We start from the raw sequence: 22,131 nt of genomic DNA on the forward strand, positions 1-22,131 counted from the left end.
AAAAGAGATAAGAGCTCCTCTGTGAATCAGAGCAAACACTGCAGAATTACCAGGAGTGTTTTTCTCCCTGAAATCGCTTCAGCAAAAATAAAAAAAGCTCCAACAGCTTTGGGAATTAATTTGGTCTTTGGCCTTTGCTGAGGTCTTCATGAGCGGCTCACGGGTCGTCTGCAGCTGAAACATCCTTGGGCAATCAGATAAAATGAGATTTCCTGTACTTCTGGGCCTAAAGGGATTCAGGAAAAGTTTGAAGTCTCTGGCATGTCCTGTCATGGGGTGTGAAATGAATTCACATCTCCACGCCATGATTAGCTCTACACCCAGTTGTCTTTTTGCACTGTGGTTCAGCTTCCTCTGTCTGGTAATGCCCTTTCCTGGAGTACCACTTAAGAAATAAGTAGGACAGAGGGTTTTAAGCATACTGGCATTGTTGTAAATCCTATGGAAAGTGAGAGGCACATGACAAAGATCCTTCAGACAGAACATGGCTTGTTTCACCTCAGTTTTAAGATACAGTTACTTGGCATTAATGACATTTGACCACAGCTCTGAGGACTGTGGCCTGTGGTAGATTCTGCTCCTTTAGGAAAAGGCAAGCTCAAAAGTCACACAAAAAAGATGAGTGGCAGTGGAGAGACAGACCAACAGTAAACACCCATCTGGGCTGGGTCTGCTCTACTGCACCTTTAGCCTCTCCAGTCCCGATCAACAGGGAAACTGAGCCCTGGGGTCGAAAGAGCTGCCAAAGCGAGCGGTTGGCAAGACCCTTTACACTGTGGGGGTGGCTTTAGACAGCTTGTACCAGAGAACCAGGCAGTGAAGAGAGAGATGGTGAGTCACACACCTCCATAAAGCTTCTGCATCCTACTTTGCAGCCCTAGGGCCCACGGGTTTTGGGACACACTGTTTAAAAGGATTAATGAGTCCTTACAGAAAATAAATTCACATCTGCTCTCCAATGAACATGACCTCTTTTGATGCTGTTATCTGAATCTTTTCCCATCCCTGGTGGGTAAATGACATCAAAATCAGTCATGTTGCCTTAATCCACAGAGAGTACATGTCCTCTAAACTGTTGGTTTTCTTCCTTTCTTAAATAAAGTAAAAGCATCAAAGGAAGCAAAGATGGTGGTGGTAAAGAGCTGGGACACAACAGATTCCAGCTTTCCACACTAATTAACTGTTCCAGCTCTGTGGCTGTAATATGGATGTTTTTATCTCTCTTTTTCTTATACAAGGTGTTAGCAAGAAATTGCAAAGGGAGCCTTTTCCAACACTGGGTCCATTTCCCCTATGCTTTTGGCTCCTGTCACTGACACTGGGTCAGAAAATGCTTGCTCATAATCTTGGGGGTAAGTGCACACCACCATGCCCAAGAAGTGATTTGGATGCAGCTAATCTGATTTGGAGGGTCACAAAGTTAACTCCAGAGACATGAACTAACCTCAGGACTTGAGAAAAGCCCCTGAGCCATTTTATTTACTAGTATAGATGTGACCTCAGTGGCCTTCAACCACAGACACTAACCTGATTAGCTTGTAAAGGTCTCTCTGACTCTGACTGCTGTTTTTAGAGCAGTTTGGGCCAGAGAGTACAGAACTGCAGCTCCTTTGGAGAGGTGCAGCCCTGTGTAGGATCAGGTCTCCCCTGCAGCTGCACGCTTGCTGGCACCCGCTTGACCTGACATGCAGCACCAGCAGCTCTGCTCAGCCCAGTGCTCTCTCAGGCTGGGAAGCTGCCTACCACAGTCAGTGTATCAGAGGAAAGGTGTTTCCTTACTGCCTTGTGCTGTCTCCGAGCTCGTTGGCTTGATGACACGATTGGCATCCTCATGAAGAGCCCCAAACCAATCCTTTAGCCGCGAGGCGAGATTCCGCAGTTCTTTGTCTGTGCAGGCTGGAAACAGAACAAAGCACCAGAATGAGTCAAGAGGATGAACAAAGAACCTTTCTGCAGGTACTCTGTTAGAAATATGTTGTTTATGGTTGTAAAGTCTTTCTCATGAAGAGCTCTGAAGTAAAAGATGAGCTTAAGAAGAAGAATGCAAGTCAAAATCACAGAATGGTCTGGGCCGGAAGGGACCTCCAAATGTCATCTGCTCCACCCCCCTCTGCAGTCAGCTGGGACATCCCCAACTAGATCAGGTTGCCCAGAGCCCTATTGAGCCTCACCTTGAATATTTCCAGGGATGGGGCCTTAACCACCTCTCCAGGCAACCTGTTCCAGTGTTCTACTACCTTCATGGTGTAGAACTTGTTCCTAACATCCAATCTAAGTCTGCTCTTCTCTAGTTTGAAGCCATTTGCCCTCGTCCTGTTGTTGCAGGTGTTTGTAAACAGTCCCTCTGCATCCTTCTTGGAACCCCTTTAGGTACTGGCAAGCTGCTATCAGGTCTCCCCAGTGCCTGCTCTTTTCCAGGCTGAACACCCCCAGCTCCCTTAGCCTATCCTCGTAGCAGAGCTGATCCAACCCCCTGATCATTTTTGTGGCCCTCCTCTGGACCTGCTCTATCAGGTTCATGTCCTTTCTGTATTGAGGGCTCCAGACCTGTACAGAGCACTCCAGGTGAGGTCTCCCCAGAGCAAAGGGGCAGAATCACCTCTGTGGATCTGCTGGCCACACATCTCTAGATGCAGCCCAGGCTGCCATTGGCCTTCTGTGCTGCAAGCTCACACTGCCTGCTCCTGTCCAGCTTCCTGTACCATCAGCACCCTCAAGTCCTTTTCCACAGGGCTTCTTTCTATCACCTCATCCCCTAAAATGTAAGTGATTATGAATTCTGAGCTGCACTCCAGCACTTCCATGGTGGCTGACATGATTTGTGATGGAAGAGGCGACACAGAGCTACCCGCAGGTCCCCAGTTAGAGCCATGTGACTATTTCACTTAAATGTTTTCACCTTTTAGGGTTTCAGAGAAAAATATCAGTCAAGCAGATGGGAAGGAGGGGCATACTCTCCCAGACATACTACTGGAACAAGAGTGAGGGATAATTTATAAGCACATTTTGCTTAGGATAAAGCTATTATCACAGTAATGGGAAATATATATCCCTATTTATATACAGCAAACCCAAAATCATTATGTTGCTCCAGTTGTGCTGCAATGAGACCTTGCCACCACTGAAGGTTGTCAATTCCATTTTGTTAGCTAGGTAAAATGTTCCTCTTATAAATTTTTACTGAGAAAGATCTAATTCCTCCAGAAATTTCTGCCACAAGATGAATGTCCAGCTGAAACAAATGCTCTTAAGGAAAAAAGCTGCATTAGTCACCAGCTTCTGACAGGGAAAAATACTCTTGTTTCTGTAGCATGTTCAGTGCTTAAAATTCACATACTCAGACAATTTCATTATGCCTGCCATGCACTCTCCTCTACATTTTAAATGACAGTTCTTGGAGTACAGAGAAAGATTTCATGCTGCAGAGGCAGGCACCCTTCACAATACACAGAATCACACAGAACCATTCGGGTTGGAAAAGACCCTCAAGATCACCAAGTCCAGCCCAGAACACTACTCTACAAGGTTCACCCTTAAATTATATCCCCAAGCACCACATCCAAACCACTTTCAAACCCAGGGTTGGCAAATCCACCACCTCCCTGGGCAGCACATTCCAATGCCTGACCACTCTTGATGGGAAAAAAAGTTTCCTAATGTCCAGTCTAAACCTACCCAGTCCCAGCTTGAGGCTGTTCCCTCACCAGAACAAGAGGACACAGTCTCAAGCTGTGCCAGGGGAGGTTTAGGCTGGATGTGAGGAAGAAATTCTTCCCAGAAAGAGAGATTGGCCATTGGGATGTGCTGCCCAGGGAGGTGGTGGAGTCACCATCACTGGAAGTGTTTAGGAAGAGACTGGATGGGGTGCTTAGTGCCATGGTTTAGTTCATTAGATGGTGTTGGGTGATAGGTTGGACTTGATGATCTCAAAAGTCTCTTCCACCTGGTTAATTCTATTCTATTCTATTCCATTCCATTCCATTCACCTGGGAGAAGAGACCAGCAGCAGCCTCTCTACAATGTCCTTCAGGTATCTGTAGACAGCAATGAGGTCTCCCTTCAGCCTCCTTTTTTCAAACTAACCATCCCCAGCTCCTTCAGTTGCTCTTCATAATTATTCTCCAGGCCCTTCACCAGTTTCACTGCCCTCATCTGCACTATGTCTTCTCCAATTCACTGCCCATTGTAATATTCCTTCTTCCACCCTACTGAAGACCAACTGAGTCCCACCTGTGTCTTCCAAAGTCAAACTCACTGCCCCAAGGGCTGCAATGACCTTGCTGATACCTCACAGCTGTGGTATTTGTTTGTTCTCACAGGGTTTTGGGGTTTTTGGGGGGACAGAACTAATCCTGAAGTTACAAACAGAATGATAAAGGTTTTTCTAAGTGAAAAGTTTTTTAGCATTTGGTGGGGAGGAAGCAAAAGAACTATTTCCCCATTTTTCTCTAATGTTGAAAGAATTTGGTAGGTTTTCCTATTAAAGATAAAAATGTGAAGATTGTTATCCCACTAAAGCTGAGTCCAGGTAAAGAAAAATCAACTCTTACAGGAAATAAACAACAATTAATACAAATAAATGGAAAGCAAGGCAATATTAACTGTAAAGTGGCTTATGCTACTGATGAAAAGGCTTGTCACAATTTTCTCACTCAGATGATGTTTTACTCATTGCAAACTACCTTGTCTTTGCCAGGTAAAACAACAATCAGATTTCTGAGCCCCCCCATGCCATCTTTTCTATAAGGAACATCTCAGGCTGCTGTAATTCCTTGGCTGTTACTGGCAAACAAAATCTTTTATCAGAGAAAAATCACAACAGAAGCAAGAGCAGAACAAATTCCATCATCCTGCCTGCAAAAGCCTCCATCAGGAGATGTTGCCTGAAGGAGTGAGAGGGTAGGAAGCAAACTAATTTTATAGGTAATAAATATTTAGGAATGAACTAGCTCCAGACATGCACAGATCATTTCTTATTTTCATAACCATAAAATCAACCAGGTTGGAAGAGACCTCCAAGATCATCCAGTGCAACCTACCACCCAGCCCTATCCAATCAACTTGCCCATGGCACTAAGTGCCTCATACAGGCTTTTCTTGAGGAGTTTGGAACACAAGCCTCATGAGGAGAGACTGAGGGAGCTGGGGTTGCTTAGCCTGGAGAGGAAGAGACTCAGGGGTGACCTTATTGCTCTCTACAACTACCTGAAGAGAGATTGTAGACAGGCAGATGTTGGTCTCTTCTTCCAGGCAGCCAGTACCAGAACAAGAGGACACAGTCTGAGGCTGTGCCAGGGGAGATTTAGGTTGGATGTCAGGAAGAAGTTCTATACAGAGAGAGTGATTGCCCATTGGAATGGGCTGCCTGGGGAGGTGGTGGAGTCACCATCATTGGAGGTGTTCAGGAGGAGTCTTGATGGGGTGCTTGGTGCCATGGTTTAGTTGTTTAGGTGGTGTTGGATTGGTTAAGGGGTTGGACGTGATGACCTTGAAGGTCTCTTCCAACCTGTTTTTATTATTATTATTATCATCATCTCCAGCAATGGTGACTCCACCACCTCCCTGGGTAGCCCATTCCAATGACCAATCACTCCCTCTGTGAAGAACTTCTTCCTAACATCCATCCTGAACCTCCCCTGGCACAGCTTGAGACTGTGTCCTCTTGTTCTGCTGCTGGTTGCCTGGGAGAACAGACTGACCCCCACCTTTCTACAACCTCCTTTCAGGTAGTTGCAGACAGCAATGAGGTCTCCCCTGAGCCTCCTCCTCTCCAGGCTAAACAACCCAATTGTGAAAAACAACTGACACCACTTTTGTGACTGTAGATTGGTAAAGATAGAGAAATTTCATCATGCAGTAATTTCGACAGGAGCTGGGCACTTACACACGTTAGAAATGATGAAGGCTCTTCTTTCAGATGGGAGCTGCTGCTCCTGCACCGCCTGTTGAAATGTCCTCAGCTGATTTTCATCAGGCAGAATGTTTGCCAAAATGTTATTGGGAAGAACAGCAACGTGAGAGGCCTTAACAGCCTTCTCTTCGATAATCTGTCTTCACAAAGGTTTTCTGAGAAGGAGTGTACCAATAATCACATCATCCCTCAGAATTAAAAGCAGGCAGAACCCTTCCTTCCCTCCTGCCAAGGAGCCATCTTGTCCTTTGAAAGTCAGTTTTGCAAAGGCAAAACTAAGAATTATAGTGCCTGACAAGTAAGTGGTGTTTAGCCAATACCTCACACATGACAGGTTAGCCAGAGGACTTCCCAAATGTATCTCCAGTCAAAACTGCATGGGTAACACAGCCTTGACTGCTGACTGTATGGAGTGGTGAAACCACCAAGATCTGCTTGTCCAATAAATGAGCAATGAAGGGGGGGTTTGTGTGCAAACTTGATATTTAGTAGAATAGAATAAACCAGGTTGGAAGAGACCTTTGAGATCATCAAGTCCAACCTATCACCCAACAACATCTAATCAACTAAACCATGGCACTAAGCACCCCATCCAGTCTCTTCCTAAACACCTCCAGGGATGGTGACTCCACCACCTCCCTGGGCAGCACATTCCAAAGGCCAATCTCTCTTTCTGGGAAGAACTTCCTCCTAACCTCCAGCCTAAACCTTCCCTGGTGCAGCTTGAGACTGTGTCCTCTTGTTCTGGTGCTGGTTGCCTGGGAGAAGAGACCAAGCCCCACCTGGCAACAACCTCCCTTCAGGCAGTTGTAGACAGCAATATTTATTACGGCACATGATGTCTTTAGGAAGCCAAGACTGGAATCCTGGACTACAAACAGCCATTTCTGTGCCTTCCTGACACTCTGTCATGCCTTCTGTACAGATATACTGAGCTACACAGAGTCAACAAGTCATAGGAAATAAAAAATGGTTAAAGAAATTACCTTCTAGGGTTGTTCAGATTTGTGTACTTCCAAATACAAGACAACTCCAGACACCACAGAAACCTAAGGTAAAGCAGATGCTCTGAGGGACACTTGATTTGCTCCCAAGCCATCTTGCCAGTGCAGAGTAGAAGGCAGGAGCCTGGTGCACATTCATCTGCCCTCCTGGCCTTAGCACGCTGCAGAATAGCCTTCCAGTGAAACACCAACATCACTCAAATACATTTCACCAAGTGGCCATTTGGTTTAGATTGCACTGAGTGAGTTAATTTGAATCCAAGCTTTTAAACTGCAATAGGAAAGAGGATTGAATGCACAGTGCAGTGGAGCAGAAGTAGATTAATTAATGGGAAACCAGACCTGAAACGATTTCTCTGTATAGTCTAGTCAATTAAATATGTCAGGATCTATAAAATGCCATCCATGACACAGTTATATATTTGTTTTGCTTGTCTGTGATGCTAACCATGTCAAGAACCAGCTTTACCACACACATAAACATTGCTACCTACACCCGTCCTCTGCTATTACCCAAGTGCTGCAGTCCATGACCTACATCAGCTCGGTTCTGCCCTACAGCTGCTCACACGGACACAGGACCCCTGTATCCTCCTGTCATTCCCTAATAATATTGCTCTTTAGTTTGATGGAGCAATAACAGGCTTTCACACTCTTGTGTGCTGGAGCTTCCTTGAAGGCTGCCTGACTCACTCACTCTCATGTCAGTCTTTAGAAGTGAACCCTGGAAGATGCTTTCTGCTTTTTGTCTTTAATCGAGAATCTGCAAAACGTCACAGACCCTGCAGCTCCCTTTTGGAATTCAGTCTCAGGCACAACTTGACAGGAAGCACAGAAATGGAATTTTCTTCCTCCTGGAGAGTTTTATTGTGAATAACTGAGATACTTGTTAAGTATTTTGCTTCAGGATAATTCAGCAGTGGATATTATGTTGAGGTTATCTCTCAGGGCTGCAGTCTTTCTTCACAAGAATAACTCCTGCTTCATGAGTACAACAGGAACCAATTGTGCTGTTAATATGCAGGGAATAATAAATTCCTACATGAGACTTCAGAAATGTAATGCAAAGTTCAGCTAAATTTCTATTCAAGTATTTCCTGCCCTCAATCTTACTTTCTCCTGCACATTAAAATAGAGGAAGTGGTATTTTAAGTTTTTTCTGTCCTCAATTTTATTTTACTGTTAGCATGCATGGCTTAAAGGATTCTGCCTCTCTGCCTGATGGAACTGCATTCTCTTTTATTTAGCTGAACATCTGCAAAGAAAAAAAAGCCAGGCTGCATGGGGCTTTGAGCAACCTGGGCTAGTGGAAGGTGTCCCTGCCCATGGAGGGGGGTTGGTCCCTTCAAAGCCAGACCAATCAGCGATGATTCTATGGTTTTTAACTCTCTAACCAAATTTCTTTGGTTTGGAACACATCATTTTAGACAATTCCAAGTTGATTGACCTTTGGAGGGCATCAGTTTGTGATTATTAAAGCCAGGCCCAGCCTCCAGCTGGGTGTCCAGGTAAGAACCAGAGAGAGCACTTAACACTTTATTTCTGGTGGTAGAGCTCATTAGTTACATATCAAACAATTAGAAAGCACAGCTCTGAGGAGCTCCAGATCCAAGATCCTCACATATACATTTGCATTAGTGTAAGGTATAAAGCATTTTAAAGAACCTTCCTCATGAAAAACAGCACAAATGTACCTCTTTACTATTAATGTAAGTGTCAAGTAACATTTCAGAGATGAGGAGAAAAGGGCTGTGAGGAGGAGTAGATGTGATAATGGGTCTCTTGCTATTTGAAGGTCTGTAAGGGGAGAATACCTGGGCTGCAAACCAAATGGACATTAACATGACTTGAAGCACTGATGAAAAAGCCTGGAATGAAGAGAAACACCAAGGGAGGAACCTCTCCTTAGCCCCTCTCCAGCAACTGAAATCTGGCCAGCCAACTGTCAGCAACCATTCAAAACTCTGCTGCTGGGGCTAAGAGCCAAGGGCAAACACAGGCAAGTATGCATTGTCACCTCTGTGTGTACTGTCTTCAAGACATGAAGAATGAGTTACACATCTCCTCCCCTTTTTAAAAAGGGGAAGGAAAAAAAAACCCCAACAACATTTATCCTTGTTATTTCATGAATGTTCTGCCTTAGCCACCTTCTGTACCAGGTCCCTACCCAGCATTAATTCCTGGATCCTTTACTACTGATGCTCTTTGCTGACATCTGTTCATAGCCCACGACTTCCCTGCATGCAGCAGGTTGGTATTGTTGCTGGCACAAACTGGGATGGTGAGGCAGGTTGGTTATCATCCAGCACCTCAACCTGATCACAGTGTGCAGTGCCCTGCATCTGACCATGAGCAGTGGCAGAATCTGTCACTTCTCTGAGTCACAGCAATGCCAGCACAGGAGGAGGATCTACTTGCTGGGGGCACCCAGCTGACATCCTCAGATCTGAATTTGCAGATGTTAAGAATTATCCTGTGGAAGTGACTTAATAGCAAGCATTGAAAGTACAAATTTATTCCCAAGGGAGAAGCAATTGGTCCAGATGTTATTTATCCCTAACCAAAAGCACTGTTGCTAAATACCTATTTTCAACCAGCAGAAAACATTAATCTGACCTAATGGAAAGCCATTAACATGCTGTAAAGGCTCAGGTTTTTATAGGCTTGCTTCCATTATGGACTTTTTCAGCTCTACAGATACTCATCTATATATATTGGTGGTGAAAATTAACAGTATAATAACTTAATTTCACTCTTTCAGGGAAGGACTTTCAAGAGTGCTCAGTGCTAGAAACCAACATTAAACCTGAACTTAACAGCAGTAGCACAATACTAAATCAATATTGAATGTTCTCTTACATCCCATTTTACTCCAGCCTAGCAAAACAATACTGTAAAATCTCCAGCCACTACCAAAACAAGCTTTAGATCTCCTGCTGCACTTAACTCTCAACACAACTCAGTGCTGAGGAAGCACAGCACTCCGTTACTGCTTTAATGTCCTGTTTGCTGCTACAATGTTCTGGTCCTATGTGACAAGCAAGGAGTCCATACTGGCCAGAAAAAAATCAGTGGCACATGACATTGTATTTCACAACAAGCAAAGCATGCAGCCAGACTCTCAGGATGTGTGTAGAGTGCTTTAGGTCTTTGGATTTTCTGCTGTTAGCCATCTATCAAGCATGTGCCTGGTGCCTTCTCATTACCACTGTCATTATTAGAGTCACCATTCTTACAAACAGTGGGAGATCTTATTGCCCTCCAGAACTACCTGAAAGGAAGCTGGAGTCAGATAGGGGTTGGTCTCTTCTCCCAAGAAACTGGTGATAGGATGGGTGAGAGAAAAAAGCCTCAAGTTGCACCTAGGGAGGTTTAGGTTGGACATTAGGAAAAATTTCTTTACTGAAGGGGTGATCAAGCATTAGAACAGGCTGCCCAGGGAGGTGGTGGAATCACCGTCCCTGGAGGTGTTCGAGAAAGGTGTAGATGTGGCACTTTGGGACGTGGTTTAATGGCTGTGGTTGTGTTAGGTTGATGGTTGGTCTCAATGATCTTAGAAGTCTTTTACAACCAAAACAATTCTATGATGCTTAACAACTGCATGTGGAGAGGGTGATGCGTTGGGCTCCCTCAGCCTCTCCTCATGGGACTGTGCTTCAAACCCCTCCCCAGCTTTGTTGCCCTTCTCTGGACACCTTCCAGTCCTGTAGAGAAGAGCAAGCTCCAAATGCAGAAATGCTGAAACCAGAAATAAACCAAAAGCTTTACAAACAGCTATTCAGCCAATGAGGTTTGTGCCCTTTCCAACTGCCAGGACAGAACTCACCGGTTTTGAAACACCTGCTTAAAAAGATGCAAATGTCCTGCCTTGGAGCAGAGGCAATGTGCTATGCTCAGGGTGACCACCCACATATTGTAAATAAGAAATGGGAAACACTGCCAGATTGCCCATCTCAATCCACAGCCTGCAATTTCAGGCTTGGAGTTCCCTGAGCAGCAAGAGGGAGTGGATGCAGCCATGAGTAAAAAGCCCTGCTTGCTATTTGGCTCAAAAGCACCAAACCAGCTGGTTCTGTAAGACGTGTTTGTTGCAACAAGCAGTTCAGTCACTTGTCCTGTGAGCCTGGAGGACAAGTCCATTTAGTTTTGATTAAAATGTGGTATAGCACAAGCCTACACAGCATTGCCCAGCAGTGGTATTGTGTTCCTCCGGTCAAAAAATAGGACAGGCACAGTGCCAATGAGTCAGACAGAAAGAGCAGTCTCATTTATGTTATTTTTGAAGACCAGCATGACAAAGTTACAGGGTAAAACACATCTGAAAATGCTGTAATCACACAATTTAAAAAGCAAATATATCATAGCACCAAAACTGATAGGAGACAAAGCTCATCTTCTCTACTAAGTGATAAACTTTACATTATTCTTTGTGTAAAAAGAAAATATGAACATTTTAATGATTTTTCCTCTGACAGACATCTCTGCAAACCTCTCTTGTAGGTAAGTCAACAACTTCCTCCACTCTGCTGTGATTTTGTTCTGTATGTGTGGATTATCACAATAGGCTTTCAAACCAAATGAAACAGAGAATTGTATCAGCTTTCAGGCTTTGCAGAGTAGCTCTGCTCCCATTCACCCAAAACACAAAGTGTGTGCTGAAAACTGCTGCTGCAGGAGCTGATTTGGAAGTAAATATCAAGACAAATTCAGTGCTGTGCTAACCCTCCACTGGAAGGTGTCCAGAGAAGGGCAACAAAGCTGGGGAGGGGTCTGGAGCACAGCCCTGTGAGGAGAGGCTGAGGGAGCTGGGGTTGCTTAGCCTGCAGAAGAGGAGGCTCAGAGGAGACCTTCTTGCTGTCTACAACTCCCTGAAGGGAGGTTGTAGCCAGGTGGGGGTTGGTCTCTTCTCCCAGGCAACCAGCACCAGAACAAGAGGACACAGTCTCAAGCTGTGCCAGGGCAGGTTTAGGCTGGATGTTAGGAAGGAATTCTTCCCGGCAAGAGAGATTGTCCATTGGGATGTGCTGCCCAGGGAGGTGGTGGAGTCACCATCCCTGGAGGTGTTTAGGAAGAGCCTGGATGAGGCACTTGATGCCATGGTTTAGTTGATTGGATGGTGTTGGGTGATAGGTTGGACTTGATGATCTCGAAGGTCTCTTCCAACCTGGTTAATTCTGTATTCTATTCTGTCAATCATGGAGCTGCACACACATGCATGTAAATGCACACACCTGCCCGTGACTGTGACATGCAGAGGGCTGCAAGTGCTTGCTCTGTGATATTTTGGTGATGCAGCTGTGGCAGTAATTACCTGCACAAATATTTCACAGCTCTTGGTTGGAAGGGGCAATGCTCTAATTTGCTTTATTTGCTGAGGTCTCAGGCAACTTCTTACAACAATTAAAAACTGAAGAGTTGTGTCAATAATTTTATGCAGAAGGAAATGGGCTGTTTAGTTTTACTGTGAGGAAAAGTACTGCATTCCAAGCATGCCTTGCTGGTTTGAGAAGTGAATGTTTTTCATTAAAAACCCCTTCCATAATGACCAACATTTCATGACAAAGTTCCCTGTTGGTATATGTGCTGTACCCTATTTTTGGCATCCCCTGGCTATTCTTCCACGGGGCTGACACCTATGCTGATAGCCACCTCTGATCCTTCTGTCACTTGTTTTGCCTTGCCTTACAATTACAGCAGCAGATGCCAGGATCCTGTGGTTCAGACTTTGAGATGATTACAGGAACAGCTGAGTTACCGAGAAGATGAAACAGGCTTTGAACTGATGCTTCCTTAAAATGGTACAGTGAAAACACAAAGCTCAGCTAGAGCTGTATAAACAACGATTGAGAGCTGCAAAGCTCCCTCTCCAAAGCTGTAGGCAAAGAGTACATCTGCTTTCCTAGCACTTAATGTTAGTTCCTTTTCTGCCTGCATTAATTGTGAAAGCCCTGGAAAGTTCATCTCTGCCAGGTGCTTAAGAAGCCTGGAGGCTTATTTTAAATACATCCAGGCCAAAACAGTGCAGGGGGGGCTGTTGGAACTGGGGAGGAAGGGTTTGTGGGAGTAATGTCCCCTGCTACATTTTGGCCATGTCAGGCTCTAATTAAGATGTTAGCTCCTGCATCGTTCTCAACCTCACAAAATTAATCTGCCAGCTCATCCTAACATTCTAATTCAAATTCTGTCACATCACCAGAAAGGAGGAATAGACAGAGTTAGATCAACTGAAAACTAAACCAGAGCAAACGTCTAACTGAATGGATTTTCCCATAATTTCATACTGAGAGAGTCATCATCTCCCCTCATGCCTCCCTTCCTCCCTGCTTTTCACAGTGTGCTCTGCAGAGGTGACCTGCACTTGGTAGGTACGTGGATGCAGCCACTGTCTTCTGCACTCAGAGGAGATGCTCCAGTTACCTGTGGTCATGGCTTGTCCAGAACCAGCCAGGCTTTGCAAGAGGGTTGAGTGCTTAGAAAAACTGAACATTGATTTGATTTTTGAAGCAGTGTTCAAAGCAGAGCCACAGCTCACAGTCCATGGAGGTTTTCACAGACATCTGACTCAGCTTAGCAGATATTGTACTCTTAGGCATAATAAATAAGCAAAGCTAGAAGAATAATTAAGAGTAGAAACAAAACTCATTGGGGACAAAATGGGGGAACTGAGGGATGGTTATTTTTAGGCCAGTGCTATAGGCTACCATAATATGTACATCTCAGTTCTACATGGAACTGTTTCCCACAGACCTTCCACAGCCATGGCTGAGAGTGCTAAGACAACCTGCTAAACTCTTCCACTCCCAGGAGGTTGTTTTGCTCCACTTTCTAGAGCTGAGCAGGGAGACATTTCAGATTCTGTTTCTGAATTACAACAATTGGAAATAACTCAAGCTGTTGATGATGATAAGGGCAGCTGCTGGCTTCCATAATGAAAACGGCCTTGAGCTTGAAAGAGCAAAACTCAGGGAGTAAAATTAGCAATTTGCCAGTGTTTGAGAAGAAATAGGCAGATCTATTTCTGTGCCACCAGAGCGGGAAAGCAACAGCCAAGAATATAAATTAAAAGATTATATATAGAGAAAGAAGTAAAAACATAAGATGATGTTAGAATGGAAGCACATGAAACACTTCTCCAAAGAGAAGTTGAAGATATGGCTCCATGTGAGATGAAATGCAAGAGGTTTTAGTTTCACAGCTGCTGGTGCACTCACAGATGGATCTAAACCGAATTAGGGATAAAGCCCCAACACCCGAACGGCAGTAGAGCTGTTTTGTAAAGTGTCAAAATAAATAGCAAGATTCATTATTATTTGATACCATTCCTTTAAAATGCATGAATTTTTGAGTGGTTCACAGGTTAAAACTGCTGCTTCTACAGATTCCTGTTCCTCTGACACTACTCCATCACTGGAAGTTTGTTCAAATCTGAAATTCATGAGCTCCCAGATGGTTATTGGGGTTTCTCTTGGTTTGTTTTAATGAGAAAAAGTGTTACTTTTATGGCTAGAGAGCTCTAAATGCCAGTGTGTGCTGGACTAGTAGATGCCTGTTCTAGAGAGAAAGTTTGGGCTACCCTTAAGGTAATGATCAGTGCTGCTACCTGATTTAGGACACTGCCTAAAAGCTGCCAAGAGGGACCCAAGGATCTATCCCTTTTTGCCAGGAATTGGTACTCTGTCATGGAAAGGAGAGGGAAGCAAATGAGTAAATTCACTTTATTTTCACTGGAGTCTACCACCTTTATTCACTTCCTCAGGGACCCTTGAAAAGTAATTGATAAATCTAATTTGTCCCTGCTTGAGCAGGATGGAGAGAGAGATGCTCATGAGTCAGCATATGCTAGCAGAAACTATTTTTCCCCTCATTAACTTTTTTGCACATCAGCTGATTTTTATTTTCTACTGTGTATGTCCCTGTACCTATTTTCTGTGTTCCCTACTGAATCTTATCCCATCTGATACCAGCAGGCCTTCATTAATGTACAATGTTGTCATGTGGTGAATTACTCCTAAATGAGAAAACACAGACAGCCTTAGAAGAGAAAATGAGGAGGTGTTGGCCAGCATGGAGCTAGGAGCATTTGAAGATGTCCCACAGGAGTTCTTCCCAAATTGTTGGGAAACCTGATTGAAATTCAACAAGAAAGTGCAAATCAGGCAACACAGCTCCCCAGAGGGTTGCAAAGATCTCCTGGAAGGAAATCAGAACCATCTCTGCACTGCTGCACCTCGTGAAATCAAGAAATGCATAAATCCCACCAGGGAACAGAGCACAGAAAGGCAGCGCTCAGGGCAGTATGAAATAATCAAGTCAAAGAGTGCTGTTAGTAAGGAAATGCAATGTGTTTTGAGAATTAAATTTCAATAGATTTAAGGCCTGAACAGGATTTCATTGAAACCACTGGTACAGCAGTGAAGTGTCAACAACTTCACAGGAGTGGATGGCCATGGGTACATTAGCAAACCCACTCATCTGGGCTGGTTTGCTGACACTCGAGGGCATCACATTAACAAAGGTATTTAGCAATACACTTCTCACTGCAGGTGATTTCAAAGATGAATGAAGCACATCACAGGCAGGGGTCTGGCTTCTGGTCAGACAGCCACCTCCTGTGGTGTGAGCAACAGGGACTATGAAAACTCCCCATCTGACAGGACATTTGCTGGGTGTGAAATGAGGGAGAACCTCTTCCCTTACACAGCCAGTGCTCAGGAACATGCTTGGAGTTATGCTGGCAAAGTGGTGGAGTGGCTTAACTTTTAACAAGCTTTGGGGTTTTGGGCTGAGAGAGTCACTGATTCTTCCTCTGTTATGGCCTCTGCTTCTGGGGTGCTGCTAAAGCACAAAGCAAACTTCTCTAGGATTAACAAGAGGACAGCAAAGCTGAGCTGAGTGTCAGGGAGGCTGGGGACAAAAAACAGCTCCAAACTGTCTGTTGTTTACCTACTGTAACATGTACCTCCTATAGCTACACAACTTCATTCACCGTTGTAAAGAGAAGCAGCAGACAGACATACTAATGAGCACCTGGTGATGCTGTGGAACCAATACCTTCCAAGAGTCTGGGATGGAGCTGCAAAACTACCTATTAATGACTCTTTGGAAGAATCATTTGAAGAAATGTCAAATCTTTTTCGGCCTTTCATGCACACTTGTATATTTTTAAACTCTTTTAGAGGGAAGATTGAGTTTTGTGTATTCAGGGATATGATTTATTGAAGACCTCCTGATTATTATTATTTAATATTTGTACTATTGAAATATTTAACAGCCAGGAAAAAAAAAAAAAAAAAAAGAAAAAGCTGCAAGGGAGATCCAACCCATCCTGGGGCATTATGAAAACCATAAGCTGAGCAATATAATTAAATAAGACAGACTTGGAACTGTGGCTGAGAACACTTTGAAAGTGGCCAGGCTGACAGGGAGTACTGTGGGTAGTTGTAAGCCTTGGTAGAATCAATAATTATCATCTCCCCAAAGCACAGAAGAGTCAGTGAAGAACAAAGCAAAGGAAAGGAGCAAAGGCTGGTTGGGAGGCAGACCCCCCCTCTCCCAGATCTGGACACTTGCTGATGGTTTAAGCCAAAGAGGAAGCAATAATCTGAGTCTGATTTAAACTTTAGTCCTTCTGAAGAAAATTAAATAGCTGGAACTGCACCGGCTGAAAGAAGGGCTGAGGAAAGAGCCCTGTTGTGGGAGGGGGCCTGTGGCACTTGGAAGGTGGATCTGGAGTGGTTCTGTCAGACCTGTCCAGTGTCTGCCCACATAAGTGTTCAGCAGAATAATGATTTAACCAGAGCAGCCATGGATCAATGCCCTCAAGGTATTGGCAGTTAACAAATCCGGTGCGGGGTCCAGCAAGGCATCCTGCAGAACTGAGGCTTTGCAGCTCCAGATCAGGTTCTGCCTTGTGCAAACATCATCAGCTTTGAGTGGCTTGAGCTGGGAACACTGAGGCTGTGCTGCTGATGGGTTTCTCTTACACTGTGCAGAGGTACCTACAGGAATTTATCTTTTTTGCCTAGATTGGTTATCAATCTCTTTAGGGCATGTAGACTGCACTATTAAAATTAGACTGGGCCTGATTCTGCCTTTTCAAGGTGCTGAGTTTCCTTGAGTGGAACTGAAAGCTGAGTCTGCTTTCTATAGGTGCAGAATAATGGAAGACTTTTGGACCATATTATTCTGCCCCCCTCCAAATGTAGCCTTGTGCTTCTTGGATTTCACCATTCCCTTGAGACTCCTAAAAAGACAAAGACCTTTTAATTCAATTAGACATTTGTAAAAATTCACTACAGAGCTGCAGTGTACTTTCCCCTTTCCCCCACAAGCTCTTGGACATTAAAAGCAGGACATTAAAATATCTGTTGGCTTTCAGGCCTTTAGTACAATATTTGCTCTCCCTATCATTTTCAGAAAATGCAGTCATTACACTAAAGGAATCAAATCCCATTCTTTTATTTCAAGCTAATAACTGGCTGTTTTGTGTCTCTCTCATTGCAAAGGATTAAAAGTAATTTCCTCCTATGGGTGTTATGGCTGATCACGGTTGGTACCCACAAATCTACACACTTAATCAGTATAATTTTACTCTCCTAATGGAAGGAGTCTGACACTATATCCATAATTATCCATCAGGATGATAGGGTCCCAAATTTCAGCCCTCTGCTTGCCAGTGTGGTCATAGGGCAAACAATGGCTGAACTGGGTGGTTTGATTTCCAAGCAGCTAACAGAGGATTGCAGTTTGATTGATGAATTTGGTCCCAAAAGGATTCAGTAAAACTGATCATCAACTCTTGTTTAAAAAGGAGTTTGTGGAATGGCTTAAAGTATTAAGGTGAAATTTGGCTGAGTAAGGGTGAATGAGCAAAACCATGTGAAAGCAATACAAATGAATGGGAAAACCTATATATGAAGTTGGATAAAGTTATTTATTAGGCCAATTAAAGACTATTCAGAGTAATTTGATTTGAGGAAGTTTTAATGTTTCCCTTGATTCCAGTGATAAGCTTTTCCCTGGAAAAGAAACCCTCCAGCAGGCACACAGCACTTGGGCTGTGTTCTGCAGGATAATCTGTGAGGGCTGCAGCCACTAAAAGGAATAAACTTTTTAACAGAGATGCCAGACTATCCATTTTGTGACTAAAACCAGCCTAAGTTAAACACAACAGTTAAATCCAGTATGAAATAAAAAAGACTGCTTTCTTCACTTATTATTTCATTCTGGCTAAGACAGGCATTGCTGCACTGCTGGTGCAAGCAGATCTTTGTTTTCAGTGTGTATTTACAAAGGACTTGGGCACCAAGGGATGATTTTTATCTAGGGAGGCAAAATCATGTTGTTCCTGATTTCTCATCAAGAGCTGATGACCAATAATGGGCATGCAGCATGCTTAGGAGAGTCAATAGATAACATTTCTGGTGGAGTTTCAGGGGTACTTCTTGGTGTTTATCTTGAAAATACTCATCTTCAGAGACTTATCTACCAATTTGCAGTTTTCCCCCAATAAAGAAGTGTGAGTAAAATGCTCTGAAGGAATCTGGGGAGAAGATCTTGTGATGATGGAGGAAGGGATGATGTGAGAACTGGGGTAACAAGTATTAGACTTGTGAGGCAGCCCAGTTCATTAAGCCAATAATTAGCTACAGCCATACAGACCTGTATGAGCTATTCCCTGCTGTGCATTTCAACAACCACAACACAAGCCAACCAAAGATCTGAGACAACATCTGCTGATTTACTTCAATGGTTCAAACCCAACTACTTAAGTATCAACATTATTTATAAGTGAAAGTCTTTGCTTTACACTTGGCTACACTCTGTAGAAGAAAGCAGACACCAATGATCACACCGTTTGGTCGCTGTTTTATCAGGGCTGTTCTGCAAAACACAGCATTTCCTTTGCTCCATGGTGGAGGTGAAATGCATAGAAAGAATTAGAGTATAAAGAGAACAGGTGGAACAGAGATTTACACCCAGCAATTGGATTAGTGCAGATTTCAGCTTACTGCTTACTGTTTTCTTGGCTAATTGATTATGAAGTGGGTTTGGTAGTCAACCCAACACTTTCAAACTAAGCTACTGCAGTCAAGACAGTGGGGCTGTGCTCTTCTAAGAGGTGTTTTTCCACTTTGTTCCTACAGAAGAACAGCAGAAAGCCTTCCAGTGTGAAAAGTGAACATTTACACTTTTTTTTTTGGAAGTGTGAAGTTCTCCCAAGACTTTTACAAACATTTTTTTCCCCAAAAATGTTTTGTTCATTTGCTGCAGCTCTAAGTAGCTGAACACAAGAAAAACGCAGTTGAAGTGTCAAGAAAATCTTAGGTAAGTCCCTGGAAATTTTTTTTTCTTTCTTTCTTTCTCCCTGAAACCTTCACTGGCAGCCACAGAAGATTGGATTTAAGTATCTCTGTAACAACAGGTGAAGGACACACACATTCGCTCTTCTGCAGAGCAGGCAGAATCATAGAGCTACTAATGCAAGAAGGAGCCTCCTTCAGTTGTCACAGAGTCAGGCAGTAAAGAGAAAAAATCACCCTTGGCTTCACAGCCACCTGTCTGTACAAAGCACTGCTGAAAGCCCAATTATTTTGACAGATACCCAGGAGAGACAGAAAAAATAAGGACTTATGTAAATCACAATGAAAGGCCTCGATGTATTTCTAAAAGCACCTCAGGAATTTACAGTAAATAATGCTTTCAAAGGAAATGGTAATCCTTCTGCACTGAAAGCTTCTGATCTTACCATCTTTACCTCAGATCATATTAGTACTCTGCATCATTACAAGAATGTGTTCTTTGAAGCATGTGTACTCTATCTTCCTCCCATTCATCATAAATACCTCTCTGTGGAAGTACACTTTGCCACTCTGCACACATTTTTCTTTCCAAGATTTAATTCATTTCCTAAAGAAATGTCATGCAGGAATCAATCTTGCCAGGGCGAGTTCACAAGGCCTGATTCATTTAACAAGTGATTTATTGACGACTGTGAGATAGAAAATAATGGAATGTTGTTATTAAGAGCAACATTACCCATTTCCAAGAGTGTATGGAGAGAGGGGATATACAGAGGATGTTAATACTCCTTCATGAACAAGTGATGCATTGTGAGAAGAAAGAAGCGAGCTTGCCGTGGTGAATGGCTGGCCTCCAGCTTCTGTTCCAGCTCCCTGTTTGTAACTCACAGATGATATTGCATAAATCTTGACCTTTGCTGCTGCTGGTTTAGTTGGAAAACAGTAGCTTGTAGAAAAAGAGATAAGAAAACAAGTGTCCTGCTGCAGAAAATGTAATCTTGATTGGTATCCAGACATGATCAGTTCTCCTGAGAAAATGTGAGGGTTCAAGCAAAACTGCCTATGTAAGCAGCAGACCACAGCTGTGTGTAGTAGTTACTGGTTTGTTAGCTAACCTTATCCAAGCAGCATCACACATGGGGATTAAACATTTCTCTTCCTTCTCTCTTTCCTTCCATCCCTTTTTCACCCTGTGCCAAAGAAAGCAGCATTTGCAGCCCTCCAGGCTCGCAATTCTCCTGCGGTGCAGGTACAGAGCCTTCTTCTTTTCCACAAAACAAGAGATGGAGAAAAGAACCAATTCCCTGCACCACACGTTTATCTATATAGTCCACAAGCATGGTGGGGTCCTAGGGTGTCTCATAAAAATAAAGATCATCCCCCAGGCTGTCTTCTGTTCTCACATCCACTGTGACTACAGTGATGGAATGCAACCTTCAGAACAATAAACACTTCCATGTCCCCAAATCAGGTTTTAAAACACCCAAATTTTAGTTCAATGGATGCTGGAAAAAAAAGCCCAAGCCCTAATGCCAGATGCTTACACTCCTGACTCAAAAGTACCTGCACACACCCAGGGCAGAGAGCACCTCATCCTAGCCAGAACCACAGAAATAGTTTTGAAACCTTGCTTGTCCTTGAAGATTGAGGAGCTGGGACTGAGCTGGTAGGGAAACACCCTGCATGCTCCAGATAGCTTCAGAGCTATCCCCAGGAAGCCCAGAAGCTTCCTGTGGAGCTTGGCACACCAGAGCTCCTGCAAAGGACCATTTTAACTCCTAGAGAGCAGCAAGGAAACCTCGCTGTTGAATTAGAAAGCAAGCAGTGCAGCTTGTCTCATCAGACTGCCCCTGAGGGGCTTTGACCCTTTGCCAAGTTTCTAAACCCCAGCAGTGCCTAGCTGAGATGTTGGTACCTCAAACTAACCCACCATGCTGTGCAGACAGGAAACAACGGCTCATGCGTGAAGGAGCTCATCAGCAGATTCTGGTTTGGAAAAGCAAAACAAATCCTCAGCCCTTCTTTGCCTTCCTGAAGACATTATCTGGCAAAGAGCAGGAGAAGAAATTATTTCTGAAGTGCAAAAGTGAGGAACACCTGACACGTTCCAGCAGACGCAGATGAAAGCATAACATTTGGAGAAGCTATAGTGTTTAGGATGTAATCATTCCACAGGGCTCCACGCAAAAACCCCCACAACCAACAAAGCAAACCAGCAACAACAAACAGGAAAGATTAAAATCTGTTCCCAGCAGGATAATGCAAACCCAGAGTGATACATTCCCTCTACAGCCAACGGGCTGCAAAGAGGATGATTTAACTGAGACCCTCAGCAGCTCTGTAACAGCAAAGTAAGAAAACCTGATGAACTCAATTGCATATTGCACTGTCAAAATTATGAAGTGAACGTGTTAACTCAGGCTCCAAAGACTTTTTACTCTGCAACGCAGCTTCAGAAGTAATTAGGGGGAGGGGGGAAGGCAAAAAGCTGAAGCACCTATGCAGACTCACAAATCTATGGTGTGCTGAATGGGAAAGCCAGGAGATGCAGACCCTGGCACCGCTGTATTTACAGCCAGCAGTCACAAGGTAGCAGCACAAAGCGTCAGTCTAAAGAATTTCTTAAAGGCATTCCAGAGGCGGAGGTGATGAGTTATCCGTGACCAGGATGCAGCTCCAAGTGTGGAGGCCACATAACTTACTGCAATTAAGCACTTAGTGAGGCCTAAGTGCAGCCCTGGGGTAGGCTGTGCTTAACCTCTGCGAGGTGGTGAGCAGACACCCAGCAAAGGTTCTGGATTTACTGCAGACACCAGAGCTGTGTTACATGAGCCAGTATCAGGGCACTAAGACTTGGGAACAGGGAGCTTCTGGTAGGGTCATGCAGGGGAGCCTTACGTCTGGCAGTGCCTCA

At 44.0% G+C, this 22,131-nt stretch overlaps 1 protein-coding gene across 1 annotated transcript in view; it reads right to left on the reverse strand.

The window, feature by feature from the left end:
- SPOCK1 (SPARC (osteonectin), cwcv and kazal like domains proteoglycan 1) overlaps positions 1 to 22,131 on the reverse strand; it is a 298,517-nt gene that overhangs the window by 15,299 nt on the left and 261,087 nt on the right. The window contains exon 7 of the mRNA XM_054168279.1: positions 1,780 to 1,896. Within this exon, the coding sequence (XP_054024254.1) occupies positions 1,780 to 1,896 (117 nt within the window). The remainder of the gene's footprint in view (positions 1 to 1,779; positions 1,897 to 22,131) is intronic.

The sequence above is a fragment of the Dryobates pubescens genome, chromosome 16, assembly GCF_014839835.1.
Source record: "Dryobates pubescens isolate bDryPub1 chromosome 16, bDryPub1.pri, whole genome shotgun sequence".
NCBI lineage: Eukaryota > Metazoa > Chordata > Aves > Piciformes > Picidae > Dryobates > Dryobates pubescens.